Below are 20538 nucleotides of genomic sequence, written 5' to 3'. Positions count from 1 at the left end.
TAAATCTCGCAGATCTGTCATCTGAAAGTGTTGCCGGTCGGCTCATGGCGCGAGAAAACGCTGGCTAAATCAGCGAGCCCTCACTGCTACGAGCGATGGATGGCACTCCGGGACAAGCCCCTACTGTCACGGCAGGCTCTGGACATGGGAAAGCAAATGCCGACAAAGCCAACAACCCATGAGACCACGGCAACCACAATACCAATTCATGGGCCAGAACTAGAATAAAAAACAACTACATCACCACTGGATCTGGAAAAACCAGACCAGAACGAAACGTCGAACTAAGGAAAACCCAGCCGGAGAAGAAAAGACACAAAACGGCCCAAAAAAAAAAAAAAAAAACTAAAACTCAACCCTCCTAACCTCTATTTATTTTAACACGCCGTTGTCACAGCACGCTACATCTGAAAAAGACAAAGAGGAGAGGTGGCTTAGAGTAAGCCCTTCAACGTTGACCACCACTGCCGTCGCTGCTGGAGACTACCCATGCTAGAGCTCAACCGAACACCTGCTTCTTCCGATCGAGGGCTAGAAAGCAAGACAGAATAGATAAAGAGGAGGATGAAGGAGGGTAGAAGAAAGGGGGAGGGGGATTAGATGGGCGGTTGAAACCCTAATTGTTAGTTTTAGAGAGAAGGTTGAGCAAATTTGAATAAATAAAAAATTGAGCAAGAAAAGTTATACTCCTACTTAATAACTTAATTTGTGTAACGACCTGAATTTTTGCCCTATTTTTTTTTATAATGTGAAATTCTTAATTTAATAATTAATTAGATTGAATAATTAAAATACATTATTATGTGTATAATTGATATTATTTACACACTTTAGATATTCAAGGATCCATACTCATCTCTTTATCATTCCTATCTAAACCCTAACTAGAATCCTATTTGAACTAACTCTCCACTTCCCTCCCAAACTCTACCACCTCCGCACTTATCCTTCCACACTTCAACTACCCCCACTCTTATCTCTACAAAACCATCCACCCCACTTCCTCGTTATTCTCGGCAGAGAGAGAGGGATAACCACCACTAGCCTTATTTATTTCTTCTCCTTCGTCCATACCTTCCAGCAAACCTATATGCCAATTTTCATTATTGATTTCTTTTTTTAAACTCCTTTGGCAAAGAAATTGCTTCTCCTTCCCCATACTTACCATTACTTACAATCACAATCATTAAGCACCATTTCCACCTACTGAACACCACCGTACCAATCCATTCTAGTTTCCAATTTTTTTTCCGGCTCCATTGTAGCTCTAAAAACAGCCCATTCTAGCCCAAAAAAAACAGTCCCAAAATCAACCTTATTTTGGCTCTGAAACAACCCGAACACAGCACCGTTTCAACTTCAAAACAGCCCACTTCGACCCAGAAAAAAAAAAAAAAAACTACAGTACCATCAGAAAAATAGTCCCGAATCGGCCACCCCAAGGTCCCCCGCCACCGTTGTCTTTTCCGTTTAGCCAAAAATCTAAAAATCGCATCTTTGCTTCTCGGCCGGATTCGAGGTAGAATAATCGCTTCCCTACTCTCTCCTAAATATATAATGTGTATATGTATTGATTTTATTATTTCGGAACAAAAAGAAATTGATTCCGGTGCGGGTGGCTGGAACCGGCGATACCTCTAGTTATCTCGGCAAAGAACAGTATTTGACACGAGGTGGTTTCTAAACTAGTTGTTAAACAAATTAAATCACACCTGAACCTTCTCATATGTTAATTTAAGGCTTGGAATTGGAAAGAAACGAGTTCGGCATCAAGCGGGACGAAACCCATTTTTCCGAGTTGGCTACTGTGTCTAGCAGTCGAGTTTTAAAAGAAGAAGATACTTAAATCACAGTTAACCCCCTGGAGTTATTAAATGTTATATTTTCGCCCACAACAGTAAATACAAGTTGCACCCTTATTACAGGCAGCCCCGGATAACTGAAGTATATGAGTTCGGCCGAAAATATTAATAGCATGTCCATAATAAAATACAGTGAGCGCCTTTAGGTTTATCAAGTTTACGGTACAATCCTAAGAAGATGTTGGTTCTAAAGATTAATACACTTTATGCAATATATTGATATCTGGAAATGCTCAAAATAATTTATGATCCATTACTGTTGTCTAGTATGTTAAATATATAAGATAATTTTATTTTATAATAAATAATATTAAACCTAAGGGTTATGAAAATGCTAATGGAAATCCTCAAAGTCAATAAAATTATATACTTGTTCAATAAAATTTAAATATTCAAAAGGCACTGGCCCAATCCAAAACTCTTATGTATTTATTTACTTGCACAATATCAATTGCCATGCTTGCAGCATTTGCATTGAAATGTATCATATTATGAATTGAGCTGCTATTGATTGTATCATATTGTACATGCTAGAATGGACCTAGGTTCACTGGGTGGTTACGAGTAATGACTCATGTAGACGATGTTAAGTAAATGGAAATTGATAAAGTGTTGAAAGTGTGATTGTGTGGATTGTGATTTGAGCCATGGTGATGGCAAGGGTAACGAATGGGGCCCTATGTTGAAATGGGTTACCTGCGGGGCCCGGTGTTGTGACGCTAACGTATGATACATCATGGAAAGTTTCTCTTCAAGGAAGAGAATGGGTCCTATGAGACGGTTATAGTTAGTGAGACGTTAATGTATGATACGTCATGAGAAGTTTCTCTTTGGGGAAGAGAATGGGTCCCATGAGACGGTTATAGTTAGCGTGGGGTAGTGGATGTCCGACCCTAATGTACGATACGTCATGGGATGACTCGATCCTCCTGCTATGGTCTTAAGTGAGAACATGCTCGGTACATAACTTGGATGCGCTCACCTAGGGCCCTGGTACAGGATAAGCAAGATGAAGGGTGGACCCATGAGACGGTTGTAGTTAGTGGATGTGGGAGGAAAAGATCTTGTGGATAGAATCCTTAGATTTCATGTAAGATGATGGATAGTAAAGAAAAAGATGATGTGCTATTATTCTATACCTTCTGTATATTATCAATTGTTATATTGTTGAACTGCTAACTGTAGAGTAAGGGGCTAGTAGGGTTAGGATTATTCTATTGGGTGAATTATCACTCACGGATACGTTTGTATCCTGGTAAATCGGTTACTTCGACGATCAATTTGCCAGAGGATGCAGGATTCAATGGTGGAGCAGTTTGACACAGGAGGAATACCAAGGGCGAAGACCGAGGATGCTTGAGATCTATATCAACACTAGAGTCACTCTGAAGATGTTTAAATTAAATGTTAGATTCTTTTACATACATATATATATATATATATATATATATTGTAGATTTTGTATAACGACAAATAGGGGCCTAGTAGTTTATAAAATTCAGTGTATTTTAGACTTAATGCTTCCGAAATTCATTGGAAAATCGGGGTGTTACAATTTGTATAAATGAGGAGTTTCCGTGTAATTTTAGCTAATTTTATTTCAAGCCCATTCATGTTTCAAAGAACTTTTTTATTGCTCATTCATGTTTCAAAGAACTTTTTTATTGCTCGTAGAATTTAACTTATTCACATAAAAAAAGAGAATTCACGTGAATCTCATTATGTATAATTTTCAGTAAAATTTTTATAATGGGTAAAAAAATAAAAAGCTATGTCAGAGTGAGAGCTATGTCACACTACTTGTTGGAGAAAGCTATGTCCGCGACGTGAGGTTGGAGAAAAAATACAAAAATATGTCGGTACAAAAATACACAAAGCGATGTGATGTTGGAGTCTTGGAGAAAGCTATGTCACACTAGCGTCGTTGACACTCAAATTTTGGAGTCGGAAAGAGAGATTTGTTTATTTATCCAGGCCAGGATATAACGAACGGCCTTTTGGGCCTCGTGCAATCTACTGGCCCAACCAAACATTTGCAATTCAGCATGATTTCATATTGCTTTGCAAATCCAGAACCCAGAAAAGTTGGGAAAACAACTTTGCTTAGCAAATCCAGGCCCTGGTGGTTTCTTTTTTTCTTCATTAATAATATCTGCTCGATGAATTGTACCAAGATAGCCAAACGACTTGATTATCTTGGCTAACCAACACCGACAGACCGCGGCCCCCCCCCCCCCAAAGTACTATGTCTTGTCATGTTAAAACCAAGCTTGTTCAGTTGTTCCGGTGTTAAACGTCCCTAGTACCGGCATGTAGGTCTATAAATGAATTGAGCCATTCACAAACTGTTTGAGACTTTGTTCGGTAAGAGCTCGTTCGAATTTGATTCTTCTCTTAAATGAATATGAACATCAATTTTAGGCTCGTTCAATCTATTAGGCTAGGTTCGGACTTGAACATCAATTTTAGGCTCATTCAATAAATCCATTAGGCTTGGTTCGTTAAGAGCTCATTCGAGTTTAAGGGCTTGGTTTGGCTCACTGTTAAAAAAAAGAAGAAAAAAATTATTCGGCTCGATTAGGCTCGCAAATCTGGTGTTAAAATGTATATTAGTACTTTTGAGTTCTATTCATAGTTATTATATATTTTCGGCTATATATATACGGGCCGGTTCCGGGGACCCTTAAAAAAAACCTTTAAAAAAATCCCCCCAAGTTTCCGATCGAATTTTGATGATCCGAACCACTCAATATAATCAGAACATAATTTTAAAGGTGCCCGTGAGAAATCAGAAAAAAAAATTGACCGGGAAGGGTTTCATCCAAACAGTTTTTTATTGAACTTTATTGAACGGTTTAATAAAAAACTGCTCAAATCAAGTCTTTCCCGGTTAGTTTTTTTTTTAGTTTCTCGCAGGCACTCTTAAAATCACGTTCTAAACACATTGAGCGGTTCGGATTATCAAAATTTGATCAGAAACTATGAGATTAAGATTTGGAGGGTTTTTTAAGGGTCCCCGAAACCACCCCGATATATATATATATATATAGGCGGTTCCGGAGACAACTAATTAGACACCTAAAAAAACACCTCATAGTTTTCGTTCAAATTTTAATGATCCGAGCCGCTCAATGTGATCAAAATGTGATTTTAAGAGTATTCGCGTTAAATCAGTGAAAAAAAAGCCTGAAAATGGCTTGATTTGAGCAGTTTTTAGCTTAGATTTGATAAACGATTCAATTAAAAATTGCTCAAAACAAGCACTTTCGGTCATATTTTTTACTAATTTCTCCCGGGCACTCTTAAAATCAAATTTTGCACACATTGAATGATTCGGATCATGAAAATTTGATCGAGAACTGTAAGATTAAGATTTGGGGTGTTTTTTAGGTATTTAATTGGTTGTCCGCGGGACCGTCCCGATATATATATATATATACAGTCATTTTCAAATAAGGAGGTCTTTATTTTAGTTAAAATAAGGACCTCTCCATTCCTCCCATTTTCCGTTCGAATTTTGATGATCCGAGCCACTCAATATGTTCAAAACGTGATTTTAAGAGTACCCGCGAGGAATCAGCAAAAAAAATGACCGGGAAGGGCTTCATTCGAGCAGTTTTTATTTGAACCGTTTGATGAAAAACAAACAAAAACTGCTCGGATGAAGCCTTTCCGGTCATTTTTTTTTCCGCTGATTTCTCGCGGGTACCCTTAAAATCACGTTCTGAATATATTGAGCGACTTAGATCATCGAAATTCTATCAGGAAAGAGAGGTCCTTATTTTATTAAGTTAAGGCGGTCCTTAGGGGAAGGAGACTCTCTCTCTCTCTCTCTCTCTCTCTCTCTCTCTCTCTGTCTCTCTCTCTCTCTCTCTCTCTCTCTCTCTCTCTCTCTCTCTCTATATATATATATATATATATATATATATATATATATATATATATATATATATATGTTAGCTTCTTATAATGACGTCCTTACCGTATTAAAGTGCGGATGTCCCATTTTCTTCTATTTTCTGACCAAATTTCGATAATCCAAGCCGTTCAATGTGTTCAGAACGTAATTTTAAGGTACTCTCGTGAAATCAGCAAAAAAAAAAAAAAAAAAGGACTGGTAAGGGTTCCATCCGAGCAGTTTTTATTTGAATCCTTAGATAAAAAATAAACAAAAACTGCTTGAATGAAGCCCTTTCCAGTCTTTTTATTTGTTGATTTCTTGCGGGTACCCTTAAAATCACATTCTGAACACATTGAGCGGCTCTAATCATCGCAAATTGATTGGGAAAGGGGCGTCCTCACTTTAATACGGTAAAAATGCCCTTATAAGAAGTTTTGTGATATATATATATAGGCAGCTGATTTCGCCACTTTCCTATTTGTTAATGCCACTTTCTTTTTTATTTTTATTTGAGTGAATTTACTAAAACATCATTGCATTTTTTTTTATCCGAACATCATTGCATTTGGAAAGTGAGAAAAAACTAGCATCATGATAAAGTGCAAGGGTGTTTTAGTAAATTCATCCTAACAAAAACAAAAAGGAAGTACTAGTTTTTTTCTCACTTTCCAAGTGCAAATGGTGTTATAGTAAATTCACCCTAATAAAAAAAAAGAGTGGTGTTAACAAATAGGGAAGTGGCGAAATCATTAGCCTATATATATCTGAATCCAATGAGGGATCTCGCACGGTACTATCGTGCGGGACTCCTCTTGAGCAGTTTTTATTTGAATCTTTAGATAAAAAATAAACAAAAACTGCTTGAATGAAGCCCTTTTCGGTTTTTTTATTTGTTGATTTCTTGCGAGTACCCTTAAAATCACATTCTGAACACATTGAGCGGCTCGGATCATCGCAAATTGATTGGGAAAGGGGCATCCTCACTTTAATACGGTAAAAGTGCCCTTATAAGAAGTTTTGTGATATATATATATAGGCAGCTGATTTCGCCACTTTCCTATTTGTTAATGCCACTCTCTTTTTTATTTTTATTTGAGTGAATTTACTAAAACATCATTGCATTTTTTTTATCCGAACATCATTGCATTTGGAAAGTGAGAAAAAACTAGCATCATGATAAAGTGCAAGGGTGTTTTAGTAAATTCATCCTAATAAAAACAAAAAGGAAGTACTAGTTTTTTTCTCACTTTCCAAGTGCAAATGGTGTTATAGTAAATTCACCCTAATAAAAAAAAGGAGTGGTGTTAACAAATAGGGAAGCGGCGAAATCATTAGCCTATATATATCTGAATCCAATGAGGGGTCTCGCACGGTACTATCGTGCGGGACTCCCCTTTTCCGATCAAATTGCAAGGATCTGAGCCGCTCAAAGTTATCAGAACGTGATTTTAAGGGTAACTGTGAGAAATCAACAAAAAAAAAAAAAAGAAAATGGCTTGATTTGAACAGTTTTTTATTGAACGGTTCAGTAAAAAACTGCTTAGATCAAGCCCTTCCCAATCATTTTTTTTGCTGATTTCTCGCGGATATCCTTAAAATCACATTTTGCACACTTTGAGAGGCTCGGATCGTCGGAATTTGATCGGAATAGGGGAGTCCCGCACCGTAAAAGATTCCTTATGGGATCCAGACTCTCTGTGTGTGTGTGTGTATATATATATATATAATATATCGGGGCAGTTCCGGAGACACCCAAAAAAATAATTCCTAGTTTTCGATCAAATTTTGATGATCCGAACCGCTCAATGTGATCAGAACGTGATTTTAATGGTACCCGTGAAAAATCAGCAAAAAAAAAGATCGGAAATGGCTTGATCCGAACAGTTTCAAACAGTTTTTTATTGAACGGTTCAAATAAAAACTGTTCAAATCAAGCTTTTTCAAGTCATTTTTTTTTCTAATTTCTAACGAGTATCCTTAAAATCACATTTTACGCACATTGAACGGTTCGGGTCATAAAAATTCGATCAGGAACTATGAGATTGAGATTTTGGATGTGTTTTTAGGTATTTTTTTGAGTGTTCCTTGAACTGTCCCGTGTGTGTGTGTGTGTGTGTGTGTGTGTATATATATATATATATATATATATATATATATATATATATATATATATATATATATATATATATACGTGGCAGTTCTTGGAACACCTAAAAAACACATTAAATCTCAATCTCATAGTTTCTAGTTAAATTTTTATAATCCAAACCGTTCAATGTGTGTAGAATGTGATTTTAAGGACGCCCGCGAGAAATTAGCAAAAAAATGACCGGAAAGTGTTTGTTTTGAACAGTTTTAATTGAACCATTCATCTAAAGTTGAGCTAAAACTGCTTAGATCAAGCAATTTTCGGTCATTTTTTTTTGCTGATTTATCGCGAGTATCTTTAAAATCACGTTCTAATCACATTGAGCGGCTCAGATCATCAAAATTTGATTGAAAATATAATACTACTTGGCAAACAAAAATAAATAAAAATTGATACTATACCATCAGTTCACAGAATCACATATATTATTGATAATCTTTGTCATGATCTTTGTATTTCTTTTTGCCTTATATGCCATATACGAGGGGATATTTAAGTCGTACTTGAAAAAATTTATTGTTTTGAACTGAATTCGAGTCCAAATTGGGTTTGATTTAGCTCATTTTAGTTTAATGAACCCTGCCAAGCTAAGCCGAGCCTGAGCTTTCAAAAAATTTACTTCGTATTGACAAACTTAATTCGAGCCTAAACTTGGCTCTAAGGTTACCAAGCCCTGATGAGCTGAGCTTGAGCTTTGGAATTATTTTATGAGACGAACTCGAGCCGGACTTACACGTAAAAACCCCTATACTTAAACTAACTAATCCCGGCTCAACAAGATTCGGCTTGTTTACACACCACCGACAAGACTGACTTTAGGATCCTAGGTCAGCGTTAACGGAACGTGCAAAACACTTTTTTTTTTACACAACCTCTTTAGAAAATAATACTGTACGAGGGACCCCTACAAAAAAAGAAAAAAGGAAAAAAGTAAGAATAAAAAAAAGAGAATAATATTGGCACTCCAAAAATTGATGCAAGCACTCCAAAAACAAAAGAAAATGGCTTTGAAATTATATTGATTTTGGAGTGCTTGCATCAATTTTTAAAGTGCCAATATCATTTCCCTAAAAAAATCAGATTACATGTCAAGAAGCATTTTTAGTGTAATTTTTTTGAACTTCACTAACTTTAGGGTAACGTTGCCCCTGCCTCCCGGTATCCTAAACTTTCAAATATTCTGTATTGTGGCAGGATGATATTTGGACTATATTCTTAGGGGTAGTTCCGCTAACACATATTTTGACATACAAAAAATCGGAGACCCACACTAATAATTTGAGCTGTCTAATTTGTTTAAAACATATTTTTAATAGTTTTTGAAAAAATCAACTTATTCGGATATCGGTAAGAGCTTGGTCGATTTATTTATTTTTTATTCTGTCAAATTCAGAGACAAAACATCGATCAAACTCTTACCGGTATCCAAATGAGTTGATTTTTTACAAGAATTCTTAAAAACATGTTTTAAAAAAAATAAATTGTTCCAATCATTTGAGTGAGACTCCAAAATAAGTTTCACACAAGATATGTGTTAGTGGCTCCGGCCCCATATTTCTTATTATTTCTATTAGTGTGGGCAACGTGCCCTTAAAAAGATTCCATTCCTTTTAAAGCCAGAACGAGGGAGCGCTAAGCGGGACGAATGCTCATAATTCAGAGAGTCGTTACTTGGGTTTGAAGGTCCGACACTCAAGGAACCGAAACGCCTTAATTATACGCTGTTTTTTATTTGAAAAAGTGAAAGCACTAGTCCATCATAACCACATCTAGGTTCGGGAGCCAGGTTACAAGAGGGGAAGGATTTTAAGGCACCCCTCTCGTCCAATCCGGAGATCGGTCTCTACTTAGGTATTTTGTGAAATTTATTACGATTCTTCTTTTATTACCAATTTATTAGCCAATTAGGGCGGGGGAACAGTGTTATGGGAGTTAAAGCTGTAACAATTTGCAAGATGTGATTGAAATAGTATGAATGGATGAAATGATAAATAATAAATGGAATAAAACCAAACACAGTGAAGAAAGATCAAAATAGTGCATTTACTTGAAGTTTGACGCGAACAAGAGCCAGCTTGCATGCATGGATCTACGTGCATGCAAGCCAACCAGCGTGCGCCATACCCATATATACGCGCGCATGTTGATCTCTCAACATCAAGTTTGACTTTATCCCCTTTTGGGCTCTGGAATGACCAGTGTTCACCCAAGAGGAAACCAAACAGTTTATATGCACAGACAACAAATATAATTTACAGACAGGATGAATTTAATTGAAATGCAACCCCTAAGCATTAGGAGTATTTTAAACAGAGGCCAAAAAGCCTAGCTACCCATGTAAAACCAGTCACTGGAAATGAGTTGACTGGCGCGCGCATGTAAAGGACAAGCGCGCGCCTGTTTTGATTGGACTTCCAGTAATTGGCCTTGCATATCTAGGCTCTGAGACATGATCAGAAGCCACCCAGGGGTATTCTAAAGCAACAAAAAAGCATATTGAGCTAGTTTTAATAAATTTTACACATAAAACAGTAAGTAGATTTTATCATGCATCAAGGTGATTTATAATATAATAAAAACATAAAATGACAAAAACTCTTGTCCCCACAAGGACCAACGCGCACTACCCATGATAGGTGCATGCTAGAGGCTGATCAACACGCGCAGGTGAGATGGTCACACGTTTCTTGTAACTTTGCTAGCTTTTGGACTAGAACTGATATTGATTATTAGCCTTGGCCCTGCCAGCCCCCCTCAGGGATCAAAACAGAAAAGAGTAAGGTTTTACACCTTTGCTTGAGTGTTTGAAAATGGAATTGAACTTTTGATATTTGATGTTTGAAAATGGAAGGAAAGGATATTTGAGTAGTAATGGAAAATGTGAAATTGAATGGAAAGAATTAGGAGGCTTTATGTGCTTATTTTTTGCTCTTTTGAAATTTGTAACCCCTTGAAATGGAGGGCCAATGGGGGTATATATAGGAGGATTAAGTGGGTGGCAAATATGGTCATACAACCAACAACAAGGCTGGTTGTGGTTGCTTGGTGGAGAAAATGGCAAGAAAAGTTGATGGAAGTGGCTGTGAGGGAGTGCACCCTAAACCTGCCAATACATTGTTCAGGTAACGAAATTCGAGCACTATGGGTGTAATAGACCCCTGATTATCACAAAATTCGATTGGCAAAAAGGTGAAAGGGATAGGTTTAAACTGGCGTGCGCATAACATAGATAGGCGCGTGCGTGTTCTACCTACCACTGCGCTGGTCAACAGTCAAAGTTTGACCTTTGAACAACACCTGGCAAGCTGACTGACACACGTGGAGTTCATATAGATGCACGCTGGTCAAACTATGGGGTTAGGGTTTTGACTCAGGGTTTTGGGGCTCAAAAGGTTTAAAAGGGGTTTCAAACACTCCAATTTCAAATCTTTTCGTTCTCAAGTCTGTTCTCGATCCAATTCATCATCGGGGAAATAAGAAACCGAAAAACAAAGGAAATCAATTGGGAGACCCAAATTATGGTGTCTACAGTTAGACATTGGATATTACGTATTTTTAGTGAACGATTGTCAACATGTTTTGCTTAATTATTCATCTCGATGTGATCAATCAGAAAAACATAAATTAATCTACCCAAGTAAAAAATGTTATGATAAAATGACACTAAAGATACTAAAAGATAGTTGTTTTGAACCATTTGGTCTTTATTTATATATTTTTTTGCTTTGATCATAATTTTTACTTTTTAAATATAACACAAATTCAATAAAAAAAAATCAGCAAAGACGAATTAAAATATTGAAATGAAAATTTAGACCAAGGGAACCTCTGCACATGAACAAACCATCTGAAGTATTTTAGGCAGATAAAAAAATGGCGTTTTAGGAGTGGCATTTCTTTTATTATTTTGAGATATGTATCATCTCCAAATCTCAATCTCATAGTTTTCAATCAAATTTTTATGATCCGAATCATTCAATGTGTGCAGAATGTGATTTTAAGGATAACCGCGAGAAATTAGCAAAAAATATGACCGGAAAGTGCTTGTTTTGAGCAATTTTTAATTGAACCATTCATCAAATCTAATCTAAAAACTGCTCAGATCAAGCCCTTTTCGGTCTCTTTTTTTTTCTGATTTATTGTAGGTACCTTTAAAATCACGTTCTGATCACATTGAGCGGCTCGGATCATTAAAATTTAATCGGAAACTATGAGGTATTTTTTTAGGTGTCTAATTAATTGTTTCCAAAACCGCCCCGATATATCATTTTGTTCTAGTACACAAAGGGGGGAAATTCGAGATAAAATATAGTAAAGACTATAAAAGCGGGGTCGTATCCTAATAAATTTTCTTCCAACCAATCTGGCACACAATAATGATCAGAATCGTTCACTTTTTAATTAGAGCTCGTCGAGAAAATTGATCGCGCCCAAAAATCATGTCAATCAAATATTGATAGAATTTTGAAATGCATTAAGTTTGCAAGAAAAAAGTGTGCAACACTTGATTGCAACCCATGTTACACAATTATTTGAAGATTAATGCATTTTGATATCATATCAAATGATATCCGGTCAACGAACTTTTGACTAGTCAACGTTCTCGACGGGCTCTAAAAAATGAACGGTTTCGATCATTAATGTGGGTCCGAAAAGAGCGCACAAATGATCCAAAACTGGACTGGACCGGCAATTGGAACCCAAAATGGACGGGATCCTCTCGCTCAAGCGTCATGTTTTTTCTATCTTCTATATTCTATCGATCTAATGAAATAAAAGAAGCTAGCTACAGATCTGATTTTGGAATGCTTGTTTTAGATTTCTCATTAATTTTTTTTCGAAATGGGAATCTGTTGCAATTGAGTAGTATATATTCCGATCCGATTCTTGTAATGAGGGTTACGTAGGAAGCAAATGAAGAAGGAAAAGCGACATTCGGCTTGTAATTAGTTACTGGGTCTCTCTCTAGCTACAACCAACCATACCCCCATCCATCTCCCACCAGCTCCGGTAGTCCAACCACCACCACCACCCCCTCGATCTTCTTCCTATTCTATCTGCGTCTACTATACTATTACTATACTATACTACCCCCGGCCAACACTCACCCCGGCCATCTATCTTCGTGTCAATAGTGTCCTTATTAGGAGTACTATTATTAATTATAGAGGTATTATTTTTAACTATGATAATTAATTAGCATGTTTGTCTAGCTATGTTCTACTGTCATGAATTGCTTATCAATGGGGACTATTTTACCATTGCTTTTTTTGTTAGCTATGTTGTTGCTTGCTGCTTGTTGCCTACATACAGTGCTTCACTGGTTGTCGAAAGGTATTTGAAGTTTGACGTGCCTACTTACAGGTGTGTACTATATCTTGGCAGTGGTAGGGATCAGAGCTGTTAAATTAGAGAGCTGCTACACACACAGCAGTCTGTGCACAGATTTTTTTGTGGGGCCCACCACGGGTCCTATACAAATCATCCGAGCCGTTCATTAAATGTAAAACAGTTTTTCAAAGGTCCCCGTAAAAAATAGGCTCAATCCAATACCTATAGGTGCTTCATCCAACCATCTAACTTTTCATTTAGATTTCCGGTTAATGAAAAGTTATGTGGTTGGATCGAGCACTTATAGGTATCGGATTGAGCTTATTTTTTATGAGGTCCCTTGAAAAAGTGTTTTACATTTAATGAACGGCTCGGGTGATTCGTGTGGGACCCGTGGTGGCCCCACAATAAAATCTGTGCACAATCTGTGCACAAAGTGTATGTGTGTGTAGACTTTCTGGTTAAATTACTTGGAGGATTTCAACTAATTAAAAATAATATAAAGTAGCATTTAGAATATATTAATCGGGTGGCTTAAATAAGCGATTTGAAACAAGTCTAACACTCTCCCTCATGTGCAGTCCGGATGCACGTGGAGGTGACAGACTAGGAAACCAGAAGCTGAACGATTGACTCGGGCGACAGAGATGACATAGACTTTCTCATGAGAGGTGATGCCACCTAAGACCTAATTTTGATACCATGTTAAATTTCTTGGAGGGTTCCAACCTAAAATCAATTGACAATATAAACATCCAAAGTTAAATGATTGGATCGAGCACCTATATGTATCAGATACCTATAAGTTCTCGATCAAATCATCTAACTTTTTATTGAGATTTCAGAATAATGAAAAGTTAAATAATTGGATCGAGCACCTATAAGTATCAAATTGAGCTGATTTTTTACGGGAACCCTTGAAAAAGTATTTTACATTTAATGAATGGATTGGATCTTTTGAGTGAGACCAATGGTGGGCCCCACAAAAAAAATTTGTGCATGAAATGTCTGTGTCGACAAACTTTCTAAAAGGAATAAGAGTATAACAAAATGGGACGGAGGGAGTTATATTATCGAATGAATGTTATATTGTCATAAATGATTATAGTTAGGTATACGTACTTAAAGATTTACTTAAGAAGCTTTTGATCTATTCGTAATTTTGTTAGTTTTAAACTTTTAAATAAGTAAAAAAGTTACAAACCTAGCTAGCTTAAAATAATTAATTTCATTTTTGAGCCAAACACCCTAAAAATTATATTGATAAATAAATAAAAATTAATTAATTATTTAAAATTGCTAGCGAACACACTTTATTAATTTTTCAAAGCAACTAAGATTAATAAATCAGCTTATAAGTATATTAATATATAACAAAAGACGTCAGAGTATCAAAATTATATGGAGTATCATGGTTCAGAAAATGTGTTGGGCTCTGGGACACCAGTCAAACTTAGATACACCAAAAAAATGACATTATGAGCATTATTTTTTTCAAAGAGTTCAGGATCAACTTTTGAACACAACTGTATTAAAATACGTCTAATATATGTGGGTACACGTGTATCGAACGACTATAAATTCACTTGTATAAGGAGTTATATTTTAAATTTGTGTTCCTAACATTGCTCTATCTATTCTTTTTTATGAATGTATATGCAAGCTCAAGCAATTATCGACAAATATTTAGCTTGCAAATTGGTCCAATATTACAGTTGGCTTCTCAAAATCAGACACTGGTGGCCTTTGTTATGTCACCTTCCTAGCCTATTACTCTATTCACCTCTTTGGTTACACCAATCCCTCTTTAAAATCACAGACCCCTCTCTCTCTCTCATCCCCCCTCTCTCTTTCTCTCTCTTAAAATGAAGAACAACGTAAACAACACCACCACAAACACAAAACTCATTCTCCTCCACCCCTACATCCAAAAGCAAGGAACCACCAACCGCCTATGGCTCCTAGCCTTCATCTCACTCTTCACTATCGCTTTCCTCCTCACCGTCATGATCTACACCCGTGAATCCATCGCCACCACCGTCACCGCCGTTGCTGCCACCGGAGCCGCCAAAACCACCTCGTCACCTCCCTTGCCAAAATCCGTCGTCAAAGCGCTACTTCACTATGCCGCCAATTCCAACATCACCGATAAAATGTCATATGCCGACACCAAGTTAATATCTGACGCCCTCCGCCACTGCTCCGCCCCGTGCAACTTCCTCGTCTTCGGCCTCACAGCCGAAACGCTTCTCTGGAAATCGCTCAACCATAACGGCCGAACCGTCATCATCGAGGAAAATCGGTACTGTTTCATACTATATGCATGCGGTAACACATTAAAAGAGGTTGTAGTGAAAATGGAAGTTTTAATTATAGTCCTTCAATCCAAATCTATTTTTGGCATTTTTGAATTCAAAAAGTAGGTATGTTGTACTTTTTTTTTTTTTTTTATCCGAGGTATGTTGTACTTTAATACTTAAAATTTTGACATTAAAATTGGAGATGAAGTTTTGTTGATGTCAAATTTGAAGATATCAAAATGCCACATAAGTCTTAAAAAAAATTGACATCTCCAATTTGAAGCCAATGGATGGAGATAAATGGCAATGGCGGCTTAAGTTATTTTGGCTTAACCATTGAACCTGCCCTTAAAATCAGGTTACATGCATAATCCCCAAAGATTGTGACCTTTGAAAAAGTGTCCCCTTATATACAACGAATTACTCCTGCAGATTTTAAATCTTCTCTGATTAATTACAACCCTATATCTTTACTTTCGAAAAAGGTTACACAATTTTCATACATAAATTCTTGAATTTTATTTGTGATTTTGCTATTTTCCCCACAGGTACTTTGCTGCGTACATGGAGGAAACAAACCCAGAAATTGAGATCTATGACGTTCAATACGCCACCAAAATTAGCCAACTGAACGAGCTGATAACCACGGCAAGAGAGAAGATGAAAAACGAGTGTAGGCCTGTCCAAAACCTACTATTCTCAGATTGTAAACTCGGGCTGAACGACCTCCCTAACCAATTATACGAAGTGGACTGGGACGTCGTTTTGATCGATGGGCCGAGAGGGTACTGGCCTGATGGGCCAGGACGGATGGCCGCAATCTTTACCGCTGGGGTGCTTGCTAGAAGCAAGAAGGGTGGAAATGGAAAAACGCATATTTTCGTGCATGATTTTAATAGGAAAGTGGAGAGGGTTTCTAGTGAGGAGTTTTTGTGCAAGGAGAATTTGGTGAAGGCCAAGGGTATGCTAGGGCACTTTGTTGTGGAGAAAATGGAGGAGAACAGTGTCCAGTTCTGTAGAAATCGTACATCATCAACATCCTCTTCGTCTTAGTTCTTGTTATAACTTTCTTTTATGTTTAATCATCATATGGTGAGCCATATTTATCAATTTGTATGCCAATTTGAGTTGTCATCTCTTTCCTACCCATTATTTTTGTGTGATTTGTATTAATTGCAATGAGAACATGTAATTTCTCTGAATGAAAGCAATTGTTTCGATAGCCCAAAGAAATTCTTTTATCTAACTACCCAAAAAAAAAATCGTTTATCAAGCTTTATCGGTAACTAAATTTACCTCTTTTTTTTATATATATTTTTTGAACAGCTAACAAAATTCCATTAATCATTGAGTCAATTTTTTATAAGTTACTGTGTGGGCTTTCTGCCCCGGAGAGCGTGTCATCGAGTCAAATTTTTATAAGTTACTGTGGGCTTTCTACCTTGGAGAGCGTGCCGTCCTTTTTTTTTTTTAGGAAAACGCAACGGCACATTCAATTCGGAGTTGCTATCCAGGTTTTAATGATTTGTCACCCAAGGAATCAAACTTGAATGACTTCTGTCGCTTTTATTTGGAAAAGAGTTTTGTTTACTGATCCGTTATAACCAGAGACAATGTTGGTTCGGGAGCCAAGTTACACTTAGTGCTTGTGAGACTTTAAAACCATTTTATCTTTTAACTTTAATCGAGCAGGGGAGGGGAAACAATAATGGGGAGCAAAAGCAGTAAACACACTTTGCATGTGAGTGTATGATCAGTATACAACTTATGATGATAGGCATGAGATGAAAGATTTTACAACCAAAACAAAATATTGTCACTGTAAACACTTTTGTGCACTAGCTATGGACCTGAGTGCTCAACTAGAATTGGTCTTAGGTGCTCAGGTCTTGCTTCCTTGCAAGCTCTGAAACAACTGATCGATTTGGGCTCTAGAAGGACCAGTGCACACCCAGAAACTATATCAAACTTTAAAAAAAAATATTTACAGCGATCAAAACACGATCAGTTTTGAAACATCTTTTGAGCGCTTAACTTCACTCGTGATGAGCGCTCAAGAACTGGTCTTGAGTGTTTAGGTGTGAGGCACAGAACAGGTTAGAAATAAACAGAAACTAACACTAACATGACTATGGGAAGCATTTAAACTAAGCAAGCAGATTTTTAAAGCTTAAGAACAGATTAAAAGTATTTTTAGAACTGAACAAGATATATATTAAAATGCCTTAAATTACGATCTAAGCTATCTTTAGGCTTGACTGGTATTGTTGACCAGAAGAGCAAAGGAAAATAGACCTGGGTACTTTACTTGGACCTGAGCGTTCAAGAACTGATCTTAAGTGTTCAAAAGACTTTCTGAACTCAAAAGTTTTTGAATTTCTTCTTATTTGCAATAGCTGGGCTTAGGGTCAGTACAAGGAACTGACCTAAGCCCACTGGCTCCCCTCAAGATGACAAAATGTAAACTTATGACAAGTTTTCTACCTTGCTTGGCCAGAACAATGCTCCGTCATTCGTAACTTGAGGGGTGATTTGGGGTCTAGGATTTAAATTGTGATTTAAATTGGCAAAACAAATAAGTAATTTTGTTATCCTTAGGAGATAGGTGGGGTTCCTAGCGTGTATTGCATATCATGACCAGAAAGAATTATAAAATTTATGAAGGAATCCATGGCTCTCTTGACTGAGAGAGGAGTTCTCTCTTAGTCAGGAGCTTTGCCTTTAATCTTGAACTTTGTATGGCAAGTTTATCATACTTCAATTTTTTGTTCAACCTTTTTAGGTTACCTTCATAGGCTTTCGTGTTCTTTTTGTAGATTACGATTAGGGCAAAATCCACTTTCACCCTCTGTGGTTATCGCCATGTGTGGATACTTCTCTCATAGTTCAAAACTGACCACATAACCTACCTGTGATTTTGAAAATATGCGGATAGACCCCCTGCCATCATGTTTTCCATCCATATTAATGGAGGTGTATCTCACACGCCTCTAGAATGTAATCTAAATCGTTCATAATGTATTAAATAAAGAATAGAGTATCTCTGTAAAAAAATTATATTGATCAGGCTTCAATAACCCAGTGATTTAATTTTTAGTAAATTCAAATTTGAAATTTTAATATCATTACAAAATCGATTCGACCATGAGTTTTTCATTTTTTGATTAACTAGAATTTTGGCTGTAGTACTCGTCAAAATTTACAATATCAACGGTTTAGATTCAATATTTGGTATAGGGGATGGTGTGGTTAGATTTAAAAAAGAAGAAGAATTAAGAGACATGATAAGGGTATATCGGTCTTTTAATGTTGCGTCCATTAATATGGATGGAAAACAAGACGGCAGGGGGTCTATCCGCACATTTTCAAAACCACAAGTCGATTATGTGACCAATTTTGAACCATGAGGGGGGTATCCGCACATGGCGATAACAACAGGGGGTCAAAGTGAACTTGCCCTTACGATTACGAGATGTAATGGGGAAGGAATGTTTGTCTTCCTTGCTCCAATGCTCCATGTGTTTGCAATTTTTTTTATTAATTTGTACAAAACATCCATTATTTTTGGAAATGAAATGACTTTGTCAAATTTAGCAAGAGTTTTGGTTCATCCATATATATAGGTCTACAAAAGAGTTGAGTTGAATCTAGCTTTAAGGTGTTCAAATTTGATTCATTCAAAATTAGTGAGCTCGAGCTCGTTAGTGTTTACGGAACTCAAGTTTGGAATGAGCTCAAGCCAAATGAGCTCGATCGAGTTCAAAACTTGATCTCTCAAAGAATTTTGCGAATATATTTCTTGTATTTGCTAGCCTACTTGAGGCTAAAGTTAATTTTGACTAACTCGACGTCTGTGTGTTTACGAAAGAAGCCTAAAATTATAGCCGGAGCTCAGCTCCTTTAAGTGTACGTACAGTTTGATCATTAATTTGATGTTTAAAAATCTTAAATTTTAACTTTAATAAAGAATTTGATACAATAATGTTGGTTATCAATTACTATAACCAGTAACCACCATCTTTTCTACTACCATGTTTGACACGGGATCATTAATTTTATAAATCAAAAGAAAAAATTAGATTTTGCCATCACCTCACTTGATATCTGATTGACATAATTTGTACCGGTAGTATATACCATCTCCTTCACGAGATTTAAAAATGAACAACTTCAACCTCAGGTAGTCCCTCCTTGAACTACCTTTTCTTCTGTACCAAACAGTGATAAAGTTGAACCTAGCTAGGGTTGTCCCGGTTTTCACCCGGGACTTAGGGGCATGCTTTCTCTTACGGTTTCGGTTCAATTTTCCTCGCCAAAATTTTTTAGGGCTACGTACCTCACCACAAATATAAGTATTGAATTGTAAGAATTAATTCAATATGCACACAAATTGATCCGGAACACCTTACGTTAGGGATTAGATCCTCTCCAGTCCTGGAGGAAAGAGTTCTAATCGGAATCGTTCATTTATTGCAATTAACGGTTTTGATGTAGTTTTACTCTTTTACCGGTAATAATTATTTTTACCGGTCAAAGTATATGAAAAAACCCGAATTATTGAATCTACTAACAAACAATTCAGAAAAAGACTGTTTTCTCCTATCCAAAACATGGATTAAAGAGGAGCCGGATCCCTTCCTATGCATTACTACTAACAAAAAATGAACCCAGACCCTTGTCTTGTTTTTCTCTCTGCTTCAAACCCAAGCTTTCCATGTCGGAACTCCACCATAGAATAGATACGTATATATTCCATATAGTATATCCGTGTCTCTCTCTCTCTCTCTCTCTCTCTCTCTCTCTGTAGTCTGTAGTAGAGTAGTAAAACAGAAGAATACAATCAACAAGCAAAACGCCTCTCAGTCGTGAACCCAAAGAAATCTTCTGATTTAACACCACCAACTAACCACCTAATTTACCCACCACCATCCCCCGCTCCCCAACCTTCTCTCTCTCTCTCTCTCTCTCTCTCTCTCTCTCTACATCACCAAACAC

At 36.8% G+C, this 20538-nt stretch overlaps 2 protein-coding genes across 6 annotated transcripts in view; one reads left to right on the top strand and one right to left on the bottom strand.

Moving 5' to 3' along the window:
- The window catches only part of LOC131303841 (SUMO-conjugating enzyme SCE1), an 85971-nt gene extending 65451 nt beyond the window's left edge, over positions 1-20520 (bottom strand). Inside the window, exon 1 of one of the 5 annotated variants that reach the window (XM_058330894.1) lies at positions 20502-20520. The gene's annotated coding sequence lies outside the window, so the exon portion shown is untranslated. Of the gene's footprint in view, positions 1-5716; positions 5773-20501 lie in introns of those variants that run through there. The other 4 variants (XM_058330891.1, XM_058330890.1, XM_058330887.1 and 1 more) reach the window with 4 other exon arrangements.
- On the top strand, positions 14926-16776 carry LOC131303839 (protein IRX15-LIKE-like). Its single transcript, XM_058330884.1, has 2 exons — positions 14926-15545; positions 16092-16776. Exons 1-2 carry the CDS (start codon positions 15109-15111, stop codon positions 16594-16596), a joined length of 942 nt encoding a protein of 313 aa, XP_058186867.1. The 5' UTR covers positions 14926-15108; the 3' UTR covers positions 16597-16776.
- Positions 20521-20538: the final 18 nt, after the last annotated feature.

Source organism: Rhododendron vialii, chromosome 10a (assembly GCF_030253575.1).
Source record: "Rhododendron vialii isolate Sample 1 chromosome 10a, ASM3025357v1".
NCBI classification, from domain to species: Eukaryota; Viridiplantae; Streptophyta; class Magnoliopsida; order Ericales; family Ericaceae; genus Rhododendron; species Rhododendron vialii.
This window is presented reverse-complemented; position numbering and strand designations above follow the sequence as displayed.